The sequence below is a fragment of the Neolamprologus brichardi genome, chromosome 15, assembly GCF_056152115.1.
Source record: "Neolamprologus brichardi isolate AB-2024 chromosome 15, ASM5615211v1, whole genome shotgun sequence".
Classification (NCBI taxonomy): domain Eukaryota; kingdom Metazoa; phylum Chordata; class Actinopteri; order Cichliformes; family Cichlidae; genus Neolamprologus; species Neolamprologus brichardi.
Genome location: NC_142118.1, coordinates 6,859,410 through 6,878,764, shown reverse-complemented (window position 1 = coordinate 6,878,764; position 19,355 = coordinate 6,859,410). Strand labels below are relative to the sequence as shown.

Below are 19,355 nucleotides of genomic sequence, written 5' to 3'. Positions count from 1 at the left end.
AGGAAATCTTATGATTTGATGTTCACCTGTCACAATTTTTTTTTACCTCTACAAATTAGGTATCTTCTGTGTAAAAGCGCACAAATGTGGATACATTCTGAATAAAGAATCAAGCAAGCAAGCAAGCAAACAAACAAACAATTAAAAGATATCATAAGAAATGAATCACTTTTCCACCAATTTTGGGATACAAATCAGCCCTTACAGCATAAGTAGCACATTATTTAACAGTAAATAAACAAACAAACAAAAGATGGAAAGGGTAAAGAAAAACAAACTAAGTGATAGCACTTTGAAGGTTCATCAATCTATTAAAATGTTCTGCATAGATGTGCAAATGACATTATATAATATCCATAAATCTGCATAAACTCCTAAAACACAAACTGCAGGATTTTAAAGACCTGAATGTGTATTTTGAGGACAGGAGGAGAGGCAGTGCTTCCTGAATAAACAGATACAAGCGTCTCCTTCGATTTGGTATCTTTACGTTGTGCATGCTGCCATCCAGCGGCTGCTTTGCGCTATTACATCAGCAAACTCAGTCTTTCTGTATCCGGGTCGGCGGATCATGATGGCGGCCACCGCGGACAAAACAGCCGGCATGAGTAAAATGCTGCAGTTTATGAAACTTATCGGACAACTGAAAGTGAGTTATTATAGAAAGAGAACAAAGACATCTCTATGTTGTTATTGTAGATGTGTACATGTGATATGTTCCTGCAGCTTCATGTGTTTTTTGCCCCCAAACCTTTAGTGTACAGTATTTCCCCACAACGGAAAGCCAGAAAAATCTATCACCAGAAGCCAGAGATATATTAGCTTTTAGGTCTGCTTACCCGCTTTACCTGCAAAAACAAACAAACAAAAAATTTAAAAATATTCCTACTTGCACTCACGACGAGTTATCAAACACAGTGAAGTCAGTATCTGCACACAGAGTGTCCCCAGAAAACCCCTGATGAAGCAGTTATGAGACAGATATCTGCATGTGTGTCACTGATGGCTGATATTACTCGCAGAGGGTGCCGCGGACCGGCTGGGTGTACAGGAATGTGAAGAAGCCGGAGAGTGTGTCCGACCACATGTACCGCATGGCCATGATGTCTCTGACCATCACTGACCCCACAGTGGACAGGGACAGGTGGGTCCCATACACCTGAAAATCAGTTTTTACACCATTATCTAAAAGGAAAGCTGAATACATATAAATGTGCCTCTTTTTATGTGCTCTGGGTCTCTTCCTGTTAAAAGGGACTTCTTCCTTTCCGACATGGTGACAGCTGTCGCCATGTACTTGCTCATAGGAGATCACAGGGAATTGTTGCTCTTTCATATTGCAAGGTTTTTAGCTTGCAGTATAAAGGACCTTGACTGTTGTTGTGAACTCTTGTGTCTCCAGGTGCATAAAGCTGGCTCTGGTTCACGACATGGCAGAGTGCATTGTGGGAGACATCGCGCCATCAGATAACATCAGCAAAGCAGAGAAACACAGGAGAGAAGAGGCAAGCGACTTCATCATAAAGGAGGCGAATAATAAACTTGGCTGTAGTCGTAACTTCTCCTTGCCTTTCAGGAAGCGATGAAGCATCTAACGAGTCTTCTTCCGGAGGCTCTCAGACAGGAACTCTACGCACTGTGGGAAGTACGTCTCTGCAAACATGGCATTTGTTGCTTCCTGGCCATGTCTTTTATAAGTGGGATGCTTTGTCCTTGTGCAGGAATATGAAACTCAGAGCAGCGCAGAGGCCCGGCTGGTGAAACAGTTTGACCAGCTGGAGATGATCCTGCAGGCGCACGAGTATGAGGAGCTGGAGGGAACACCAGGAAGACTGCAGGAGTTCTTTGACTCCACAGCCGGTACGTCTCCAGCACGTCCATCGTTGCATTTACCCATTTTTCTACTCGCTCTGATCTTGCTGGGCTGTCTTTAGGTCGTTTCCACCACCCGGACGTTCTCCAGCTGGTCAGCTCTATGAACAAAGAGCGAGAAAGTCACATGACCAACACAGATGGCACAAGGACATCTGAGCAATCGCAGGCTGCTGATTCGGTGCCGGAACAAGACCACACAACGTCACACGCTTCCTGACTGTAACACGCACACAGTGAACAGGACTTCTCAGGTAGACAGAGATGCTGGATTCAGACAAACAGTCTATACAGGGACGCACAAGCTGTAATATTGTTCTTTTTCTGTCTAAATCACACCAGTTCATTGTTTTAGTCATTGTTTTATATGTTTTCAGTTTACACACATTATTACGTATTTTAAACCTGCAAGACAAAGTTAAAGCAAAGACTGAAGATTACGTTTGCATATTATTTAGTAACGCCATTTCTTGATCTTGTGTTTGTGACAGCTTGTGTTTTTCGGTTATTTGATATGCATGTACATCTTTAGTGTTTATTACTTGAATGTGAATCAGGTATGAATCTAAAAAAGATGCGGTCACACTTGGCTCCTGAAAGTAAACTTAGAGGCTTCAAAACCCAAGTTTGGCATCACATTTATAACTGTGGTGAGGGCTCTCATCTTAACTAATTTGGTGCTTTAAACTTTTCACCTGTGCTGGTGTGATTAGATCTGTGATTGGCTGAACAAATAAGGTGGTGGAGTAGGTCTGATATCAGTTATTGTCAAAGATTCCTTCAGACTGATCTCAGTCGTTCTGCATTTTTAAATTAGACAGAAATTATCTGCAAACCTTCCACAGTCTCTGAGACTGACTGGCGGATGCGACTGTTTGCAGACAGCTTGCCTCCTAAAAGCTGACGTGTGCAATCATCGTGCAATCAAGCAGTTGTGCGTATGCAACACCTTCAAGCTTTGAGCAAGCATTTAATCACCTCAAGCTGCAGCTGGTTTAAGAAGATGAAAAAATCAATACCAGACACCGATTTCTTTTTAGATGGAAGGAGGTTGTGGTCCTATTTTTATTCATGACTGAGCTCTTGGCTTGCTCTGAATTAGAAGGTAGCTTTGTCGAGCTAAGTGTGTCCAGGGATTTTCTTTTTAGAAAACATTTTAGTATGCTGCAGGTATTAATGTTTGTTCTGTTTTCCTCATGCTTTTCCAGAGTGCTGTTGAAACTCTAGAGTGACATCAGGTTTGGTGCAAACAATCTTTATTATACATACTAAAGTCATAAAAACAGTTATTGATCATTCACATACAGTGTTATTGTACATGATGGTCACAGTTATGTCTTTTTGTGTTTATGCTGTAAAGACATTTATTACATAAAAGGTTTATTGAAATCAATTTTCCAAAGACAGAACAGAACGAGTTATTTTTAGTGAGTCTGTTTCTGTTTATGGATTTTATTGAATGTATTTCAAGGGCAGAGCCAAGCATCTTCTCATGGGAGAGGACCAAAAACAAAAGTTTAACACATGAAAGAGAAAGTAAAAACTACAAAACACAAACAATTATTTACTGCAAATAATACAAAGATAAAGTAATAAGTTTGCCACACAGAGCAGATTTGAATAGTTGCAAAGATCATTCTCATCGTTTACGGCACCAACATTTTTCAAAGTTATAGTGACACTGAATTCAATTTTTCAGCGTTAAAATGTTCGTTAAAATCTGAACTCATGTAGTTTCACCACGTGCGTAACAGCATTCGCTGGATTAATGCGTCACACTTACAGCCAAGAATTGTGCTCCCGATGATACATCATGTCGCACTGATGCTTTTTCACATATACACCACTGCTTCCTGTAGTTGCTCTCAGTTTGCATTTAGATATTCAAACAGACCCCAGCTGCAACTCCCAGCTCACTGCGCCTCCCCAACCCCATGTGTATATCAGTACACTGAGTATATATCGTGAAATGCCGACAACAAAATGTTTTTAGATGCCACAGTGAAACCCGAGGAGCTAGATCTTCTGTAGTAGTGTAAAATCCTTTATACAAACGTCACCCAGGATGTTCAGGTTGATCACTCACATTTTTACAGCATTAAGTAATAAAATTACTTAATTTTTTTAATCACAAACATATTTCTAGTAAAGATGTGAAACAGCAGTTTTCTGCTGTCCTAATAAAGAAAGGTAGCTGTTTTAAAACTCTCATACTGATGCGGTGTTGAACATCTACTGACACTTTTTCCACTCGTCTTAAATTTGCATATCTCACGGAAGAATCGGCCTTTTGTTTTGTGTCTGGGGAAACCCACCTGTGATCTGACAGGCGAGTGAACTACATGAGCACAAATGTGCCAAAAAGAAGAAGAAGAAAGTACCAGCTCGATATGCGGGGTTTAGGTTCAGTCTGTCTCCTGAAGCTGATGTGTAATCTGCTCAGACTCGTTTCATGTCGTGTTTCAGGTCATTTAAGGCCTAACTGCGAGCTGCTCCTCCCCAACCCCATCTCATCAACATCTGTGGTGTAACGTGGTTAGGAAACCTCTGGAGGACAGATGGCATTCATCAAATCCACTTAAAACCCTTCAACACTATAAGTAGAAGGAAAACATTATAGGCTCCTGTGGCGGGGCGTGGCCTGCGGTGCCGTGCAGAGGAGGCGGGCGCACCTGTACGGCATCTGCAATCACGCCCCGCCGACTTAAATATTGTACTGGGTCCTGTGGTGGTTGTTGTTGTGATAATGTTGAGCGGGCAGCGGGAGAGCTGCAGCTCTGTGAGTATTGTGGACAGCAACCGTGTGAGTCAATAAAGTGTCGAAATGTCACTGGGTCTGCCGTGTATGTTTACAGCTCCTTGCTCTCATTAGTCCTCGTATCATGTGAGGTTTAGAGTTGATGTTTTAAAATAAAAGAAGACGACTGCAGCCTTAGGGGTCATTTTGGGTAAACGTAATTATTTAGGTTTTAAGACAATCCGTATTCTGCAAAAGCGCCTTGACACTAAGGATCAACAGGTGTTGTGCACTGTTTCAGTCAGAGCTTTGAGTTAAAGTGCTGCGACACATCGGCAGCGGAGTTCCCGTTTAAGCCCTGGCTCGTGGTCCGGGTGGAGCCTTAACACTGCCTCCCAGAGCTGTCCATCAAGTTGTTGGTGGGCGTGTCCTGTGAGCTGGCGTGCGCTGCGGATGACAGGACGTCCTCAAAGCTGCCCCCACTCCCAGTGCCGCCAACCTTTGTCTGGGACAAGAAACAAAGGCGCAAAAGTGTCACTGAAACTGTCGTTCTTGTTCTGTGGTGCTGCAGAGTCGACTCAAGGTGGCAGACTTTTACAAAGACTGAAGCTGTCGGGCATTTGCAGGGCGTGTACATGGAAACAGGAGTCATTTCACCAGCTTTTGTCCCAACTTTGACGACCACCACAGCAGGTTTCAAATCAAATAATTAACATGTGACTAAAGTACAGATATTCAACTTTGATTCAAGGAGTTTTACCAAAAAATGCCATTAACTGTTTAAGAATTTACATTTTCAGAGGCTCATAAAGTAACTGGACAAACTAACATAAATTTAAATAACCCGTGAACATCACCACATCCTGCATAACTTTGAGATGCTCTGGTGGGCCTTTACTGCTGTTTGTGGGTCTCTCTGACTTCAGTTTTGTGTTTCATGACTAAAAAGCTGCTCTGCTGGGTTGAGATCAAAGAGCATCCAGTTTCTTTGTCTTTTTGATGAGGTGTAACCAGTGGTTTGCACCTTATTGAAAACCTTCTTTATTTCCATTCATGAAGACATCTCTTTAATGTACACCTTGACAATAACACACCTGCTCTCCTCTTTAACAGTTGTTAAATGTTGTGAACTGGAGTCATGCACTTGAGTGGTTTCCTGTGGTGTTTCAGGCCTTTCGGTGTTGCTGTCAGTGCATTCATTCTTTTTACGACTGCACTGGACGGTTGATTTGGCTACTCTTCACGTTTCTGCTCTTCCTTTGATGGATTTGAAGGGTTTTTTTGTTCTTTTTTTTTTAGCATGGAGACGGCCTCTCTAACTTGTACTGACATGTCTTTGGGCCTCACATCTAAAATTATAGTGAAAAGCTATGAAATACAAATTCAACACTTTGAAACTTCAGATATTGTGTCTGCTTCGTCTGTCATTAAATAACGAGGGAATACGAGTCACCTGATTACAGAACCGCTTGTCAGTGAATTTTCCAGTTACTTTTCAGCCACTGTTTGTAATTCATGAACCGTTAATGCAGCTGTTTTGTAAAGCCTCTTGAATTAAAGCTGAAAGTCTGCACTTCAATCACAGCTTTATTGTTTGATTTCAAATCCTCTGTGATGGTGTACAGCGGAAAAAATACAGAAATTGTGTCTTAGGCCAAGAAATCATGTACCAAACTGATCATTTACATCACATTTAAAGCATCCATACATGAATGAGTGAAAATGTGCTTTCAGTCCATTTGAAAACCAAAACTCTTAATATAAACCTCTCTGGTGATCTAGTCGGGTAAAAACAGGGTCAGATTCACAGCTTACTAACCCATGAATGTTGCTTCCTAGTACACTCCTCTGGACTCTTACGACTTGTTTTGGTATCATTATAAATGTCAGTAATCAGTGGGTTCCCTGTCAGAGTGTAGGCTCATAATTACACACTAATTATAGTACTTTGTTTTATGCGTCAGTACTTAGAAGCTGCAACCTGACCAGCTTCTTTATGTGCAGCGTTCACATGAAATAGTTTTTAGTTTATCTTGAAAAACATTCAAAAGTGCCTTTAAATGCCTCGGATTAAGTGAGACTACTTTTAAGGCAAACACACTCTGTTTGAGGCTTTTCACATGTTATCACTTTATAATGCTAAATCTCTCTCACACACACACATGGTTTACCTTGATAGTGGAAACTGTGTTCTCAACTTTCTCTTCAAAAGACCTGAAGCTGGGAGAGTTTCTGTGAAAAAGGGAGGGAAAGATTATTAAAAAACAAACCACATTTTTCTGTCTTATCACATGAGCACACAATTATTTGTAAAATCCTCTTCTGAAATAGAAGAAGCTACTTTTGGCAGTTCCCTTATTCAAAAAGGGGTCATGTTTGATTTGGAAAATATTCTGAAATAACACAATGGGGTTTTTTGTTTTTTTGGTACTGCAACACAAAAAAGTCAAAATGACCTGAAGAAGTGAGCATGTGGAAAAAAACACACCAGGTATTTTTCCAGGTGTGTCAGGGTCAGAGTGCCCTTAACTAAATACAAATCAGTGCAAGGGTTGCATTAACTCTTAAAGACTGCACAGGACTTTTTTTGTGTTAATACACAAAAACTTCAAATTTTAAATGATCATCTCACATATAAACATCTCTCTCTCTCTCACTCACACACAAAGACACGCACAAAAGCACAGAGTGGTTACCTCATGGTGGGCATGCTCATAGAGTGTTTGATAGAGTAACTGTCCCCGGAGAGCGTGGTGAGAGAAGAGTTAATGATTAACACAGGTTACACGCACTCACCAAACGAGAAACAAAGCCAAGAGTCAGAGCAGTGCTTAGCTGTTCTGTTCTGATGCTGTGCATGTGCAGAGTGTGACAGAGGATTATGTACAGGAAAGCAGTTACATGTCAAAAGATATGCAAGCAAGGAATTAGCAGCAGCCACTCCAGAGTTTCTCATGTATTTTCATTAATCTCTCTTCAATAGATTTATTAAATAAAGCTATTAATTTAAAAGTGAAAAATCTAATGTGGTCCTAAATTTGTTTTTTTATTAGCTTAGCTTTAGCACTCTCTGCACACAGGGAAGTGCAGCCACTCATGTGACTCAGGAAGACAGTTTATTTCCCTGAAAACAAAACTGATGTGATTCATGGCTCAGACCAGAACCTGACTGAGTCCACACTGTGCTGTCAGTTAGTGCTATCAGCTGATCTGACTGAGATCTACTCACTGCAACAGACTCCTTACTTTGATAAAATCTACTGTGTGGCTCCTTACCCTATGGAGTTGGATCTTAGGAAGCATGAAAAAAGACGGAAAAACATTTTAGGATACTTGGACAAGCCGATGTCAGCATTACAGTCACACTCTGTCAAATTCACTTTACCAAACATTAATATCATCAATACAAAACTATTTAACTACAAAAGGCAAACTACCACTACTACACTTATTTTAGGTAACACCAGTAACCAACTCTTTGAAACTCGACTCTTAAAACATGTGTAAACAATCTGTGTTAGAAGAAGAAAACAGAAGAAGAAGAAGGGAAACAGTGTAACAGTGACTGGAAACCCAGCCGTGGAACTCGGTAGACAAACAACAGTGTAAATCATATTTGTAACTGTGTTACAGACTGACTTGATTTGACAGTTTGTTTTCTATTACTCTACATGTAACGTGATTTTCTGTAGGTTGTGGGTTGCTTTTCTTGGCGTCATTGGTCAGTGTTGCACAGCATTAACACATGTTATACCAGACAGGCAGCTCCTATTCATATTTGCATGAACATTTTCTAAATGTTGCAAGTTAAACCTTTCAACATTTTTTTGTTGATTAAATAACAATTATGAGACAGACAGACAGACAGACAGACAGATAGATTTCCACAGCAAAAATATTCAAATAAGTTCATGCCCACACAAACCAAACCTGTGTAGAGTGTGAGAACATACCTCCGTGGGAACAGTAACTCTAGACCAAACATGCTGGAATATACCAAAGATAATAAGTTGTTGCTTTTCTGCAATTGATATCCTCAAAAAAGGATACATTAAATTACAATTAAAGTACTGAAAGTATAGTATAATTTTAACTGTATAATTAGAATAGTATAAAAATATATAAGTATAGTATTGGTATAGAATAATTAAGTGTAATTGTGCTTCCACTTAAAGCCAAAGAAAGCCAAACTCTGCAGAAAAGACTTCTGATTGATTTCACCACTATTACATTATTAATATAAACTATTATTATTATGAAGCACTAGCAACATGGGTGACATATTGTGGTGTCCTCACTGAGCCTTTGGTTCCTAACCTTCAAAAGCTTTTTTTGTTTTCACCTGCACATCCTGAAAATACTTTCTGCATCACCATTGCGCTGTCACGCAGTCATCTGTGCACATTTAACACAGGGACACATGCTTTCCTGCAGAACACCCCAACATTGTGTGTGTGTGTATCCGTCTGTCAAACAGAGCAATGCAGACTGTCAGCTCAACAACAACAGAAAGTGACCAAGGGAGACAGCCGCTGCCTCGAGCCCTTTGACTCAGAAAGCAGCTTAGTGCTTCTTACATAATCTGATGCTGCTTTGAACTGTTTAGACCAAGAGTCAAAACTCTGCTGTCTGAGACACAGAGATGGGTAGCACAGATAGCAAGTGTCACCGAGCTGGTTAAAAGTGGAGGCGCACGCGGGGCAGATGGATTAAACAGGAATGCCTGCGTTCGTTATACAGATGAGGCGATAATGGAGCTTTAAGATGATCAAGTGCCTGCAACGGGCACGTTTAAATGGTATCTTTTGTGAGCTACAAGCACACATGAACAACATTTAAAGACTGAATGGTGAAAAAGTTCAAATACTAAAGCAATTAATGGGATCAATCCATGTGTTTAGACAAAGGAAGCCTGGTTTAATACAAGATGCTCTTGACCCGTCATCAGAACTACTAGCACAGCTTTTATTAAGATAAAATCCACTTTTAGACAAACAATGACTGAAAACCTTCACAAACAAGGGCTTCGATTAGCACATATTCCTCTGCAGAAGGACGACATTTATCACACTATTTGGCGAACATGCTTCACTGAAGAAGCAAGATGACTTTAGACATTTGAAACAGTTTATCTAATCTATGTTTAAAACCGTTTGCAGATCGGGTGTCACAGAAGGCAACGCCATGTGTCCACAGAACAACCAAATTTATTGGGTGACTGTACCCACACGGTTTGCATACTACTGTCACTGTTAAAGCTGTTTGGCAAGTGTGAAGCAGGAAATTCAGTGAACATGCGACCATCAGTCTGTACCTCATATCTCCAATCTTCCTGGTGATGGTGCTGCCGAGCGTGCTGAAGGCTGCCGAGGTTCTCTGTCCCGCTGTGGAAAGCGTCTCTGATGTCTTCTTGTAGCTGCCATAAACCCCAAAACAAAACACACAAAGGTGCGTGCAGTGAAAGATAAAGACGCATACACAACACAGGCTTGTTCGGAGAAAACAAAAGCATGACCATGCTGTAATTAAAACTTGCACTACTGAGTTTTTACAGGAGCAAATGGAATAAGTCACAGCTCATGTTGGGTGATTCTTTTAGCTGATAATTCATGTGTGCAATTATTTTTACAAAGCATCACTTCAATCACTGGTAATAAAACGAACCATCTAGCTTATTTTGAAATTATTTGTTAGCGTTTTAATAATCACTGACAAAGATGTGGTTTCACTTTTAACAGTCAAGCCTTTTAACTAAAAAAAAAAAAGCTATTATAAATTAGCTGCTTCACATTTGGTGAGTAAAAAGGTGAACACATCACTTTAAGGCCCTACTTTGCTTTTTTGTATTGTAGAAATTTGACATGAATTTATGTTGGGCCTGTTTGCATCCAGATCATCTATCACAGCTTCTCACATGTCTGTGTTGCCCAGTTTCTCTAGCACCACACATTGCTGTGGTCACCCTGGTTCATTATAGATGAGGATGGAGTCTGTGTGTAAGGTGATCTTCGGTGAAAAGTGTAACTGGATAAGAAAGCTGGCCTTCAGAGACTATCCTCTTGCTCTTCTTTGTCTCTTGCTGTCTGGATAAAAGCTCAGTGCTGACCATCTGATCAGAAAATTTGATTGTTTCTCTGGAGACAGAGACACTAAAAGATCTTACAGAAACAACATTTTGGAGATGAGAAGATGGCTCTTTAGCTTAGTATTCCCATCAAGAGACTTACCAAGTATCTTTGGAGCTAACTATTATCACCTGGTCTTGTACAGATTAATGAAAAATTAAAAGGAAAACCCAACACAATAGTATTTGGGTTCCTGCTAAGGTGTTAGGTTAATACGTGCTGCCAGAACAGCTTCAGTGTGTCCTAGCATGTCTCTGAAGGTCTAGTGAAGGGATAAAAATAATTCTTATAGAAAACATTCCCGATCACAGTGATAAGGAACGCAGTGTAACAAGCACTGGATTCACATGAGATGTGGTGACTGGGCATGATTCACTACTTTTCATTTTCTCCAACCATCTGGATGTTATCTTTGAAAAAAAAACACTCCTTTTGAGATAGAAATGTAGGATCACTGGGTAAATTTGATCACTTTGCACTTAACTGCTAAACCGTCATCTGTTTGTCCATCCGTTAACTATCCCTGCTTGTCCTACAAGCCTGAGTCGATCGCAGTGCCATGCATGCAGAGCATTTCAGAACCACCAGATCTTCTTACTATGGAGGTCGAGGCTTTCTGTTTTCCTTTTAATTTGTCACCCTCTGAAATATTTTGGAAAGAACAGAAAACCAGCACATTTCCCCAAACTCCAAACTATTCCTACTAATCTTTAAATAAGATCAACTCCTGCAGATCTGCATGAACATCAAAGCCCCGGTAAAATCAAACCTTAAACCTGCAGGGCTGCACGTTTTGTACCATTTCATTCACTATTAGGTTGGTAGATAGTTGTACACTTTTTTTAAAGCACACAGTTGAAATCAATATTTCTTTAAGGGAATTTCTTTTTTCAGAAATACACCGACAACTTCTCTTTAAAAAAAAGAGAAGTACACAAACAATAAATGTTCCCTGTTACAGGTAGGGAAGTGACATTTAAAAGAAAATCATAGTACAGTACAATGACTTCCAGCTGCTAAAGGGAACATGTACTACTAATTGTGCACTGAGGACAACCATAGCCTTCAGCACTGGGTGATGTGTTTTGATCAGGTTTATGGTGTCTGTTACAGTGAGCACAAAAAAGATAACAAATCACACACATGCTGTGCAGCCAGGAGCAGAACATTATGTTTTTTTAATTAGCTTTTTGATATCTGGCACTCGTTTTGGATAGTCAACGCTGGTTGTTAAGAAGAGAGAAACCTGCTCTTTGTGTGATTACTTTGAGTGTGTCCTATGAAGGGCATCAGTGTTTACAGCTAACATAAAAGCCATTCTGCTGTGTACACTTCAAAACACACACCTTATTAAGCACACAAATTCTTTCTTTGTTTTTTAGCTGTGTGATGTAGCCTGTACTGTAACTTACGCTACTGAGCTCTGCATGTCGTGCCAGCCTCTGCTGAAGTTGGTTTTGAGCTCGCTCAGAGGAGTGATGCCCAGTTTCTGTTTGAGCTCCGCATGCTGCTTCTCTTTGGAAGACAAAACCTGCCTCAGTGTGCCGATCTCCTCTTCCAACTGGACACGCACAGAAAGACACAGAGCTTCTAAAGTGACTTCATAGACCGAGATAAAAAAGTCATCATTCTAATGCTAAAGATATATTTGTGTTCTTGTGTGTGTGTGTGTTTACTTTAGCTAACTCTTGCTGAATCTCCTCCCTCTCTTCCTCCGTCATGGAGGCACTCAGGTTGACCTCTGACACAAAGTCTTCATCAGCCTCTCTCAGTGGCTCCGAGTCTAGAAAACCTGTGTGAAACACACACAAAGGCACCATAAATGCACTTTAGTGTGTCCATGTGTGACCTTAAAACTGGCGACACCCTAATGACAAGGTGTGAATTCAACATTTCAAGGTGATACTTATGTTTAAAATCTGGTCTCTGACCACCAGTAAATCTGTACTTGGTGCCGATTTATTTCCTGGTATTGTTACTTGTTTTGTTGCCATTGTGTATTTTTAAATGAGCCATGTCAGAGACAATCTGGCATCCATGCCTCATTCTGCCTTTTTCTGCTTTATCGTTTTCTCTGACTCTGCTTTTTCCATGTTTTCTGTGTCTGTCTCCATCTCTGATCGTGTCTCTGACAGTTATGTAATCTAAGGGTTCTGGCTGTAGTGCCCTAATCTGGCTTAACTGATGTGGATTATCGTGCTTGAACTCTGCTGACCAACACCACAGGCAAACACAAACACTAACGCACACTCAAACAAGATGGGTTGAGACTTCGGGGAGGAGAGCAAATTTCAAGTTGCAGTGATTGATTTTTAGTTTTGTAGCAAATGAAAAACATGCGCATGGGGAAAAGCGTTGAATTGAGATTAAAGACATTATGTAAAACCTCCGCTTGTTTACAACAGTAGCATCGCAGCCGTCTGCCCAACTTCTAGCTATAAGAAATGAAATATGATTAGACAGGACAGGTTTATATGATAAACATTTTTCTGTCAGATTCTGCCACCAACAGAAATATTTACAGTGATTTCCTGTGAACAGCATGACGCTGACAGAACACACACATACTTCAGATACACAAACAGAATGAAACAACTACAGTAAATGACGCTTTCTGATTAGCAATGTTTATTTACCTTTTAATTCTATTGAAATAATAGTTGCAGAGAGGTGCAAAGACCCAAAATAAAGCATGAACTGAAGGTGAACTCGTTTAGACTATTTTAGTATGATCCGTCTCAAACTGTTGCACCATTTGCTTTTATGATATTTGTAAAGGGCTTAACAGCAGCACACATTACCAGGAAACAGCAGGAGGGCAGTGTACACACAACGCAAGAAAGGTAAATACACGCAAGCCGTGTGTCAATGAGCACTTAAAGTTATCCCTTTAAATGCTGACTTAGACGCCATTTCGACAAGATGGAAGTAAAACGTTTTCACGTACCTGCGGTGAGGTGTCCCCTCTCTTGATGTGGCCGCATTATAAGACAGGTGAGGGGACAGTGAGGTTAGTAAAGACTAATGTACTGCACTGTGTCGCCACTCTCCACTGACTGTAGTGGCTACTTTAACATATCAGCAGTTCAGTTCTTTGAAAACTAAGGTTAAAGGGGACACAGCAGCAGCTCATGCAGCAAACTCACACACAAAAACAGCGTACAGCACGAAACTCAAGCACAGCTTGCAGCAGTTCAGTCTGTTGCAGGTCTTTCTATAGTAAAGAGCTTTTTCTGCTAACATTACACAGCAGGAGGACAATGAGATTTTAAACCCCTGCGGTTTCAATAGAAGCTTTTCATGTCTGTCTTAAGTGCACTCAGAAAGCAGTGTCCCTGTTTACACAGCCTTAAATAGCCAGGCAGAGCCCTGGTTTAGATATTTTCTACCAGAGTTGGTAAAGCTTGGGAAGCAAAACACTACACAACACAACACAACACACCATCTCTGCTGAAGTTCGTCTGCAAGGTTCAGATTTTTTCTTTTCAAAGTGCTTTTGAATATAAAGGTAAAAACCACTGCAAGGTAGCTATGAATGACCACATTTGAGTGCTGTTCTTTACTTGTTAGCTGAGGATTTTTGCAATTTTTTTGTGGCTAACCTTGATTTCCTTTTAGCTAACTTTTTTTTAAGACCTAAGCTATGTCTGTCCGTCCAAAACCTTTGAGGTCCACCAAAATATTGCTTTAGCTAAGAAAAACCCTGGTTAAGAGTAGTTATAAGGCATCTTATTTGACAGTGAAATATAGATAAGAGTGAAAGGGGAATAACCTGCAGAAAGGTTAATGTTCATTGGGTAAAATCAAACAGATAGACATTGAAAACAAGATTCAGTGTAAGATCAGGTACTGACAATCTCAATTTCCCAGGTCTTCACACAGGTCTAGAGACCAGTTGGGGATCCTCAAACAAGCAGTGGTTGCAAAGGAAAAATGTGTGTTCTCTGACTGGCTGGCAAGTGGTTGCTGGCAGTCGCTAGCAAGAAACTGGTTGCAAAGAAACGGTGCTGCTGCAGTAGAGGCGATGATTGGTCGCCTTCAAAGTAAAAGTTTTACGATAATACACAGCATTTGATTTCTCCGTGTCTAATCGCTGTCACACTTTTTCAAATGTTGCTGAAGCTCGTGGTTTGTTAGCAAGTGTTTGCAGGCAAGTCTGTGTCTTCCATGCAAACTACAGTGGACGGTGACAACCTGCTAGTGACAAAAGCAATCACAAGCAAGTTTTAGCTGTGGGACGTTCTCTGCGACTGACTTCACCTGGCAACAGCAACCAGTTCAGAAATACACATTTCCCTAGCAACTAGAGGTTGCCAGGTGTCAAAAACTGGTCTCTAGGCCCGTGTGACTGACACTTTTTAATTAAACAGGAGCAGTGGGCCACTAGAAATGTGCAGGCAACATCTAACAACGAGAAGATTAAACTTTGTGAAAAGTTGCAATGCTAATTTTATGTTGTTTTTATAATACTTACAATATACAACCATTTTTTTTAAAAAAACATGTTCTACAACAAAAAAAACTTTTGATTGAACACTTAACATATTGTTGACTCTTGGTAACAGAAAGAAAATAAATTCCCCAAAAAATTGCAGGAATTTGGATTTATTAAATTTATCTGATTGGTTAATTGTTTGATTGCATTTTCCTTGTTACTGCTGTTAGGCTGAGTGTGGTCTATATTTGAGACTAAATGCAAACTGTATTGAATACAGTGGGGTCTGTGTGTTTGCTTTTTAATTATAACCGCTAGGGATACATCCCATGTGAAATTCTAGATGGCTATTATGTTAACGTGACACAAGTGATAAACAACAGTCCCTGCCACCTCTGAGTGCATTCTCATTTGAGGACACCACAAAAATCATGTATCGGCAGATACAAATAATTCAATCGTTACTGAGATAAAAGACTGAATTTAGTTTTTAATGGCTTTGTCACAGATCAAATTGCCTGATGCTTACCATGTTGCTTGTGCCAACAGAAGCCCTAGGGGTAGCTGTAGGTTTAAATGTTCAGCCAAAGTGAAGGACTGATCTAATCTACAGGCTCTATATCTACATCCCTTGTCACCTGTGCAGTCCAGCTGCATATCCCAAGCGGTGGACATGGCCCAGGTGTCAGACACTGATGTGTGACCCCACCGGCTGTCGCCTGAGGGTGAAGTTTTACCCCATTCTGTCAGGTTTTCCCCATTTTGGACGACGGAGGTCAAACCATATGAGCTTTTCCTAAGGGACTCCTCATCAGAGGGGTAAAGCTTACCCTGATTCAAACCTGAGCAAAGTCACAGTTTAAAACATGTTCAGTACCTGAGGAAAACAGAATTTTTAATTTTGCAAGCAATTAGTTCTTTTTTAATATTTTAGCTTAAGGAAGGGGAAAAAGGCAAAAGTGGGAAAGCTCACAGGCTGTGAAACTGCCTGTAAGCGTAGAGGAAGTTCCTGCAGACAGAACAGAGTGCTTACTGGTTTAAGGGAAACACAGGAATGTGAGTAATTTCATACTAAGGAAATCATCCTATCAGTCAGCAACATCTCATATAACTGCCAACGTTTTTTGCCAGTGATTTTACGTATACAGTATATCCCTCGAATGGTTTGCACTGTAACAGAATTGCATTTTCTTCCAAAACTGATGAAAGACGTCGAAACTTCACCCAGCAGACACAATGTTAGCATTTACAAGGTTTCATAAAACCTATGCAGGCTTTTTAAAGGTGGTGGAAGAAAACACAATTGGTGAGAGCTGAGAGTGTTAAATGAAACGGTAACGTTGTGTACCGCAATACCAAAACAATCCACCGAAGATGTTAAAATGCACTGCAGGGCTGAGGTGGACCATAATTTTCTGTAGCTGTGAGCAAAAACCTGTCATATTACACGTAGTATATATTTTTCTGTTCTATTGCAGAAACATTTCGTGTGGTTTAAATGCATTCCCACATATACATTCATATTTCAGGTCTTTGAAAAAATAGATTATTTGTGTTTTAACAGGTATCATGCACTCAAATCAGCCTGATCACTGCTGCTTTGGGTAAAGTTATATCAAATTCAATGAAAGGAATGACTTTCCCTTCAATTTAAGGAATAAAATTCCAGTCTTTTTGTCTTTTTACTTGTTGGTTTATTCACGCAGACCAAACTCACTCATCTGACTGTTCATTAAATCAACACTGAATAACAGAAGGGCAATAAGTGCTCCAGTAATTCCTTATAGATAGGCACCTTTAAACATTCTGCACTTTTACTGTACCGGCATCGCAATCAGCGATGCTTCAGCATTGCTCAGAGCACCACTGCATGACGTGGTTTTATGCTTTTTGTGATTCAGGGTGGATTTACGGGTTTCTTTTGTTTTACTGGGAGAGTTGAGTCTTACCCTGCTCTCCCTCGTGTATGGCTGAATCAACCCATTCCTCTCCGGTGCCCATGCTGCCCCAGTCCACCACTGATCCACTCAGAACACTAGAGTACATCTCTGCAGCGGAGCAAGGCAGCAGGGTGAGGGGACACAAGAAATCCGGTTATACATGCAAACATGGAGACTTCTCCTCCCTGACAGCTGTAGTTAGGCCCAACTCAGTGCAGGAACAGGAAACCTGACTTTTGACCCTCTGTGCCACTGATATGAACTTCTCCGAGCTCTTTAAACAGGATGTAGCTTCTTATTATTATTTTTCATTCACAACGGGATCTTGTATAACTTTGAAACAATCCAGAAAGAATATCTGAAGCTATTGGGCAATACAAGCTCCCTTCTTGCAGATGAAATCTCATTACACCACACTCCAGCACTACAGGAGGAAGTTGGCCAGGATAAGGCCAGTTTCACTTACAATATGTCCCTCTGGTTCCACATTTTGACAATGAGGCAAAGCTGACTGGCAAAAACAGTTTTTCCAGGGAAGAAAAAGATCACGCACTTGGGTGGAAAAACACTGAGCATACATTTTATCTAAAAAGCATGTTTTATGGTAATAAAGAAGAATAATTTCCTCAGAGGTGGGTCTTATACAGCAACATGTGATTTTAGCCACTCAAAGCAGGTCATACCGGACTGTGAGGGTCTATTAGCACTAACACTGATTTATGTCATAGGGTGCTCAGAAGAAAACTGTCTCCTTCTTTACTGTCCATTCTGTGTGTCTCCTCCCTCCCCCTGCTTTTTTGTGGGGGTGAAATACCTTTGGTCACAAGATTACCATTCGGCCCAGCGGTCATGTGGCTATGCTAAATCAGAGGCTTGGGGATGGTCATATGGCTGAAAAAATTAATTCAAGCTGGCAAACAGTAGATACTGCACATAACATTTACAGCAGTTAACACAAAAAAAATCCCTGTTCCAGACATTACAGCTCCTTGTACATGGGTAACCATGAAGTATAACCAAAAGTATTGCTTTATAATCACAAATAAGTTGATTATAACGTTCATATTCCCATATCAGTCTTTTTTCCCTTTTTCTCCCTCTCTAAGCCTTTCCGGCTTCCTGTTAGCTGTAACAGGTACCTATTTAGAACCAGACTGCAAAGGAATGCAATTACCTACCTGAATAAGCAATCCTTTATATCCCACACAAGCGGAGCTACTGCTCGAGCTCCAGCTTTCATTTTCACAATTCATTTGGTCTGAGCAGTCAGTCAACGTTATTTATCTATAGCTTGGAGTCACTCTGTACTCTAAAAACAACACAGATTCTTTGCACTGCTGTAGAAAACGAAAGCAATGCGTCTTCTGTAAGGACTTCTGCAGCAGTGATTTTATCTCCTGCAGCACCTGCAGCAGACCAAAGCGCAAAGGTAGTGGACAGGGGAAGGATGGAGGGGGGCTAAGCCAATTCCTGAGGTGAATAGAAAGCATTCTGGCTTTGCAGAACTTCCACAAATAGCCTGAAAGTCACCACATAGAGGGGGTAAACAGTAGCCAGCCCAGGATTTGGTCAGGAGTTTCCATGTCGTCTTACAGTGTGCGTGCGTGTGTGTGCCTGAAGCTTCTTAACTGTTGCACTGCTTCTTAAAAACGCAGCTCCCTCCACAAACAGTCTTTACACTGAAGGCGCCATGCAGCAACAGATGAAGCTGACATAAGCAGCAGCAGATGCTCCGCTTTATACACTTTTTTCCCTCTTCTCCATTCCCACAGCGACGTCATAACAGTGGCGCGTGCAACACTCAAGTTCAGCTCATTATCAGATCAACTGGAAACAAAAAGTAACGCTGCGGATTCAGTTATCCCGGTCTGAGAGGTAAGAAACGGCACTCACTCACCTTGCTGCCTGGTTTCCATGAGCGACGCACAGATGAGCTTCACAACAAATAATAATAAAACAAAACGCGCTCTGAGTCACACAAGGATCGGCCGCACGCGCAGCTGCACCGCTCCTCGGGTCAGTCCGTGTGTCAAGTTTCCTTGGATGTCACGCGCTGGGCCAGTTCCCGGGCGGAGCCTGCAGCGCGAGCCAATGAGCGCGCGCAGTTTTAATGTAGTTAATTTGCTCCGTGCACAGGAAGCTGCGCTCGGTGGACACAACGAAGATGCCACAGCTACAAAGGTCCAGAAAATAAACGTGTTTGTTGGAGGTGGAGAAATATTTTCATTATTTTAAAAAAAACGTAA

The 19,355-nt window shown here is 40.9% G+C and overlaps 2 protein-coding genes across 3 annotated transcripts; one reads left to right on the top strand and one right to left on the bottom strand.

Moving 5' to 3' along the window:
• Positions 1–460: 460 nt before the first annotated feature.
• hddc2 (HD domain containing 2) lies at positions 461–4,699 on the top strand. 2 transcript variants are annotated; one of them, XM_006793089.3, is made up of 7 exons: positions 461–649; positions 1,023–1,144; positions 1,403–1,505; positions 1,577–1,645; positions 1,722–1,860; positions 1,935–2,126; positions 3,081–4,699. In XM_006793089.3, exons 1-6 carry the CDS (start codon positions 572–574, stop codon positions 2,090–2,092), a joined length of 669 nt encoding a protein of 222 aa, XP_006793152.2. In that variant the 5' UTR covers positions 461–571; the 3' UTR covers positions 2,093–2,126; positions 3,081–4,699. The 2 variants fall into 2 exon arrangements, with proteins under 2 accessions (XP_006793152.2, XP_035764591.2); XM_035908698.2 differs by having other exon boundaries at positions 462–649; positions 1,935–4,699.
• tpd52l1 (tpd52 like 1) lies at positions 3,112–19,122 on the bottom strand. The gene is made up of 10 exons (XM_006793092.3): positions 19,007–19,122; positions 15,808–16,011; positions 13,682–13,702; positions 12,411–12,526; positions 12,147–12,295; positions 9,924–10,025; positions 7,886–7,900; positions 7,306–7,344; positions 6,781–6,841; positions 3,112–5,114 (listed from the first exon to the last, which is right to left on the bottom strand). Exons 1-10 carry the CDS (start codon positions 19,023–19,025, stop codon positions 4,992–4,994), a joined length of 849 nt encoding a protein of 282 aa, XP_006793155.2. The 5' UTR covers positions 19,026–19,122; the 3' UTR covers positions 3,112–4,991.
• Positions 19,123–19,355: the final 233 nt, after the last annotated feature.

What these genes read in the sequence shown, in the direction of transcription:
- hddc2 (XM_006793089.3), top strand. Translation starts at nt 572, where the DNA reads ATGATGGCGGCCACCGCGGACAAAACAGCCGGCATGAGTAAAATGCTG. An exon ending in CCCACAGTGGACAGGGACAG is followed by an intron (nt 1,145 to 1,402) that starts GTGGGTCCCATA and finishes TTGTGTCTCCAG; the next exon opens with GTGCATAAAGCTGGCTCTGG. An exon ending in GTTCTTTGACTCCACAGCCG is followed by an intron (nt 1,861 to 1,934) that starts GTACGTCTCCAG and finishes GGCTGTCTTTAG; the next exon opens with GTCGTTTCCACCACCCGGAC.
- tpd52l1 (XM_006793092.3), bottom strand. An exon ending in GAGGGGACACCTCACCGCAG is followed by an intron (nt 12,527 to 13,681) that starts GTACGTGAAAAC and finishes TGTTTCACACAG; the next exon opens with GTTTTCTAGACTCGGAGCCA. An exon ending in ACACAGTTTCCACTATCAAG is followed by an intron (nt 5,115 to 6,780) that starts GTAAACCATGTG and finishes TTCTTGTCCCAG; the next exon opens with ACAAAGGTTGGCGGCACTGG.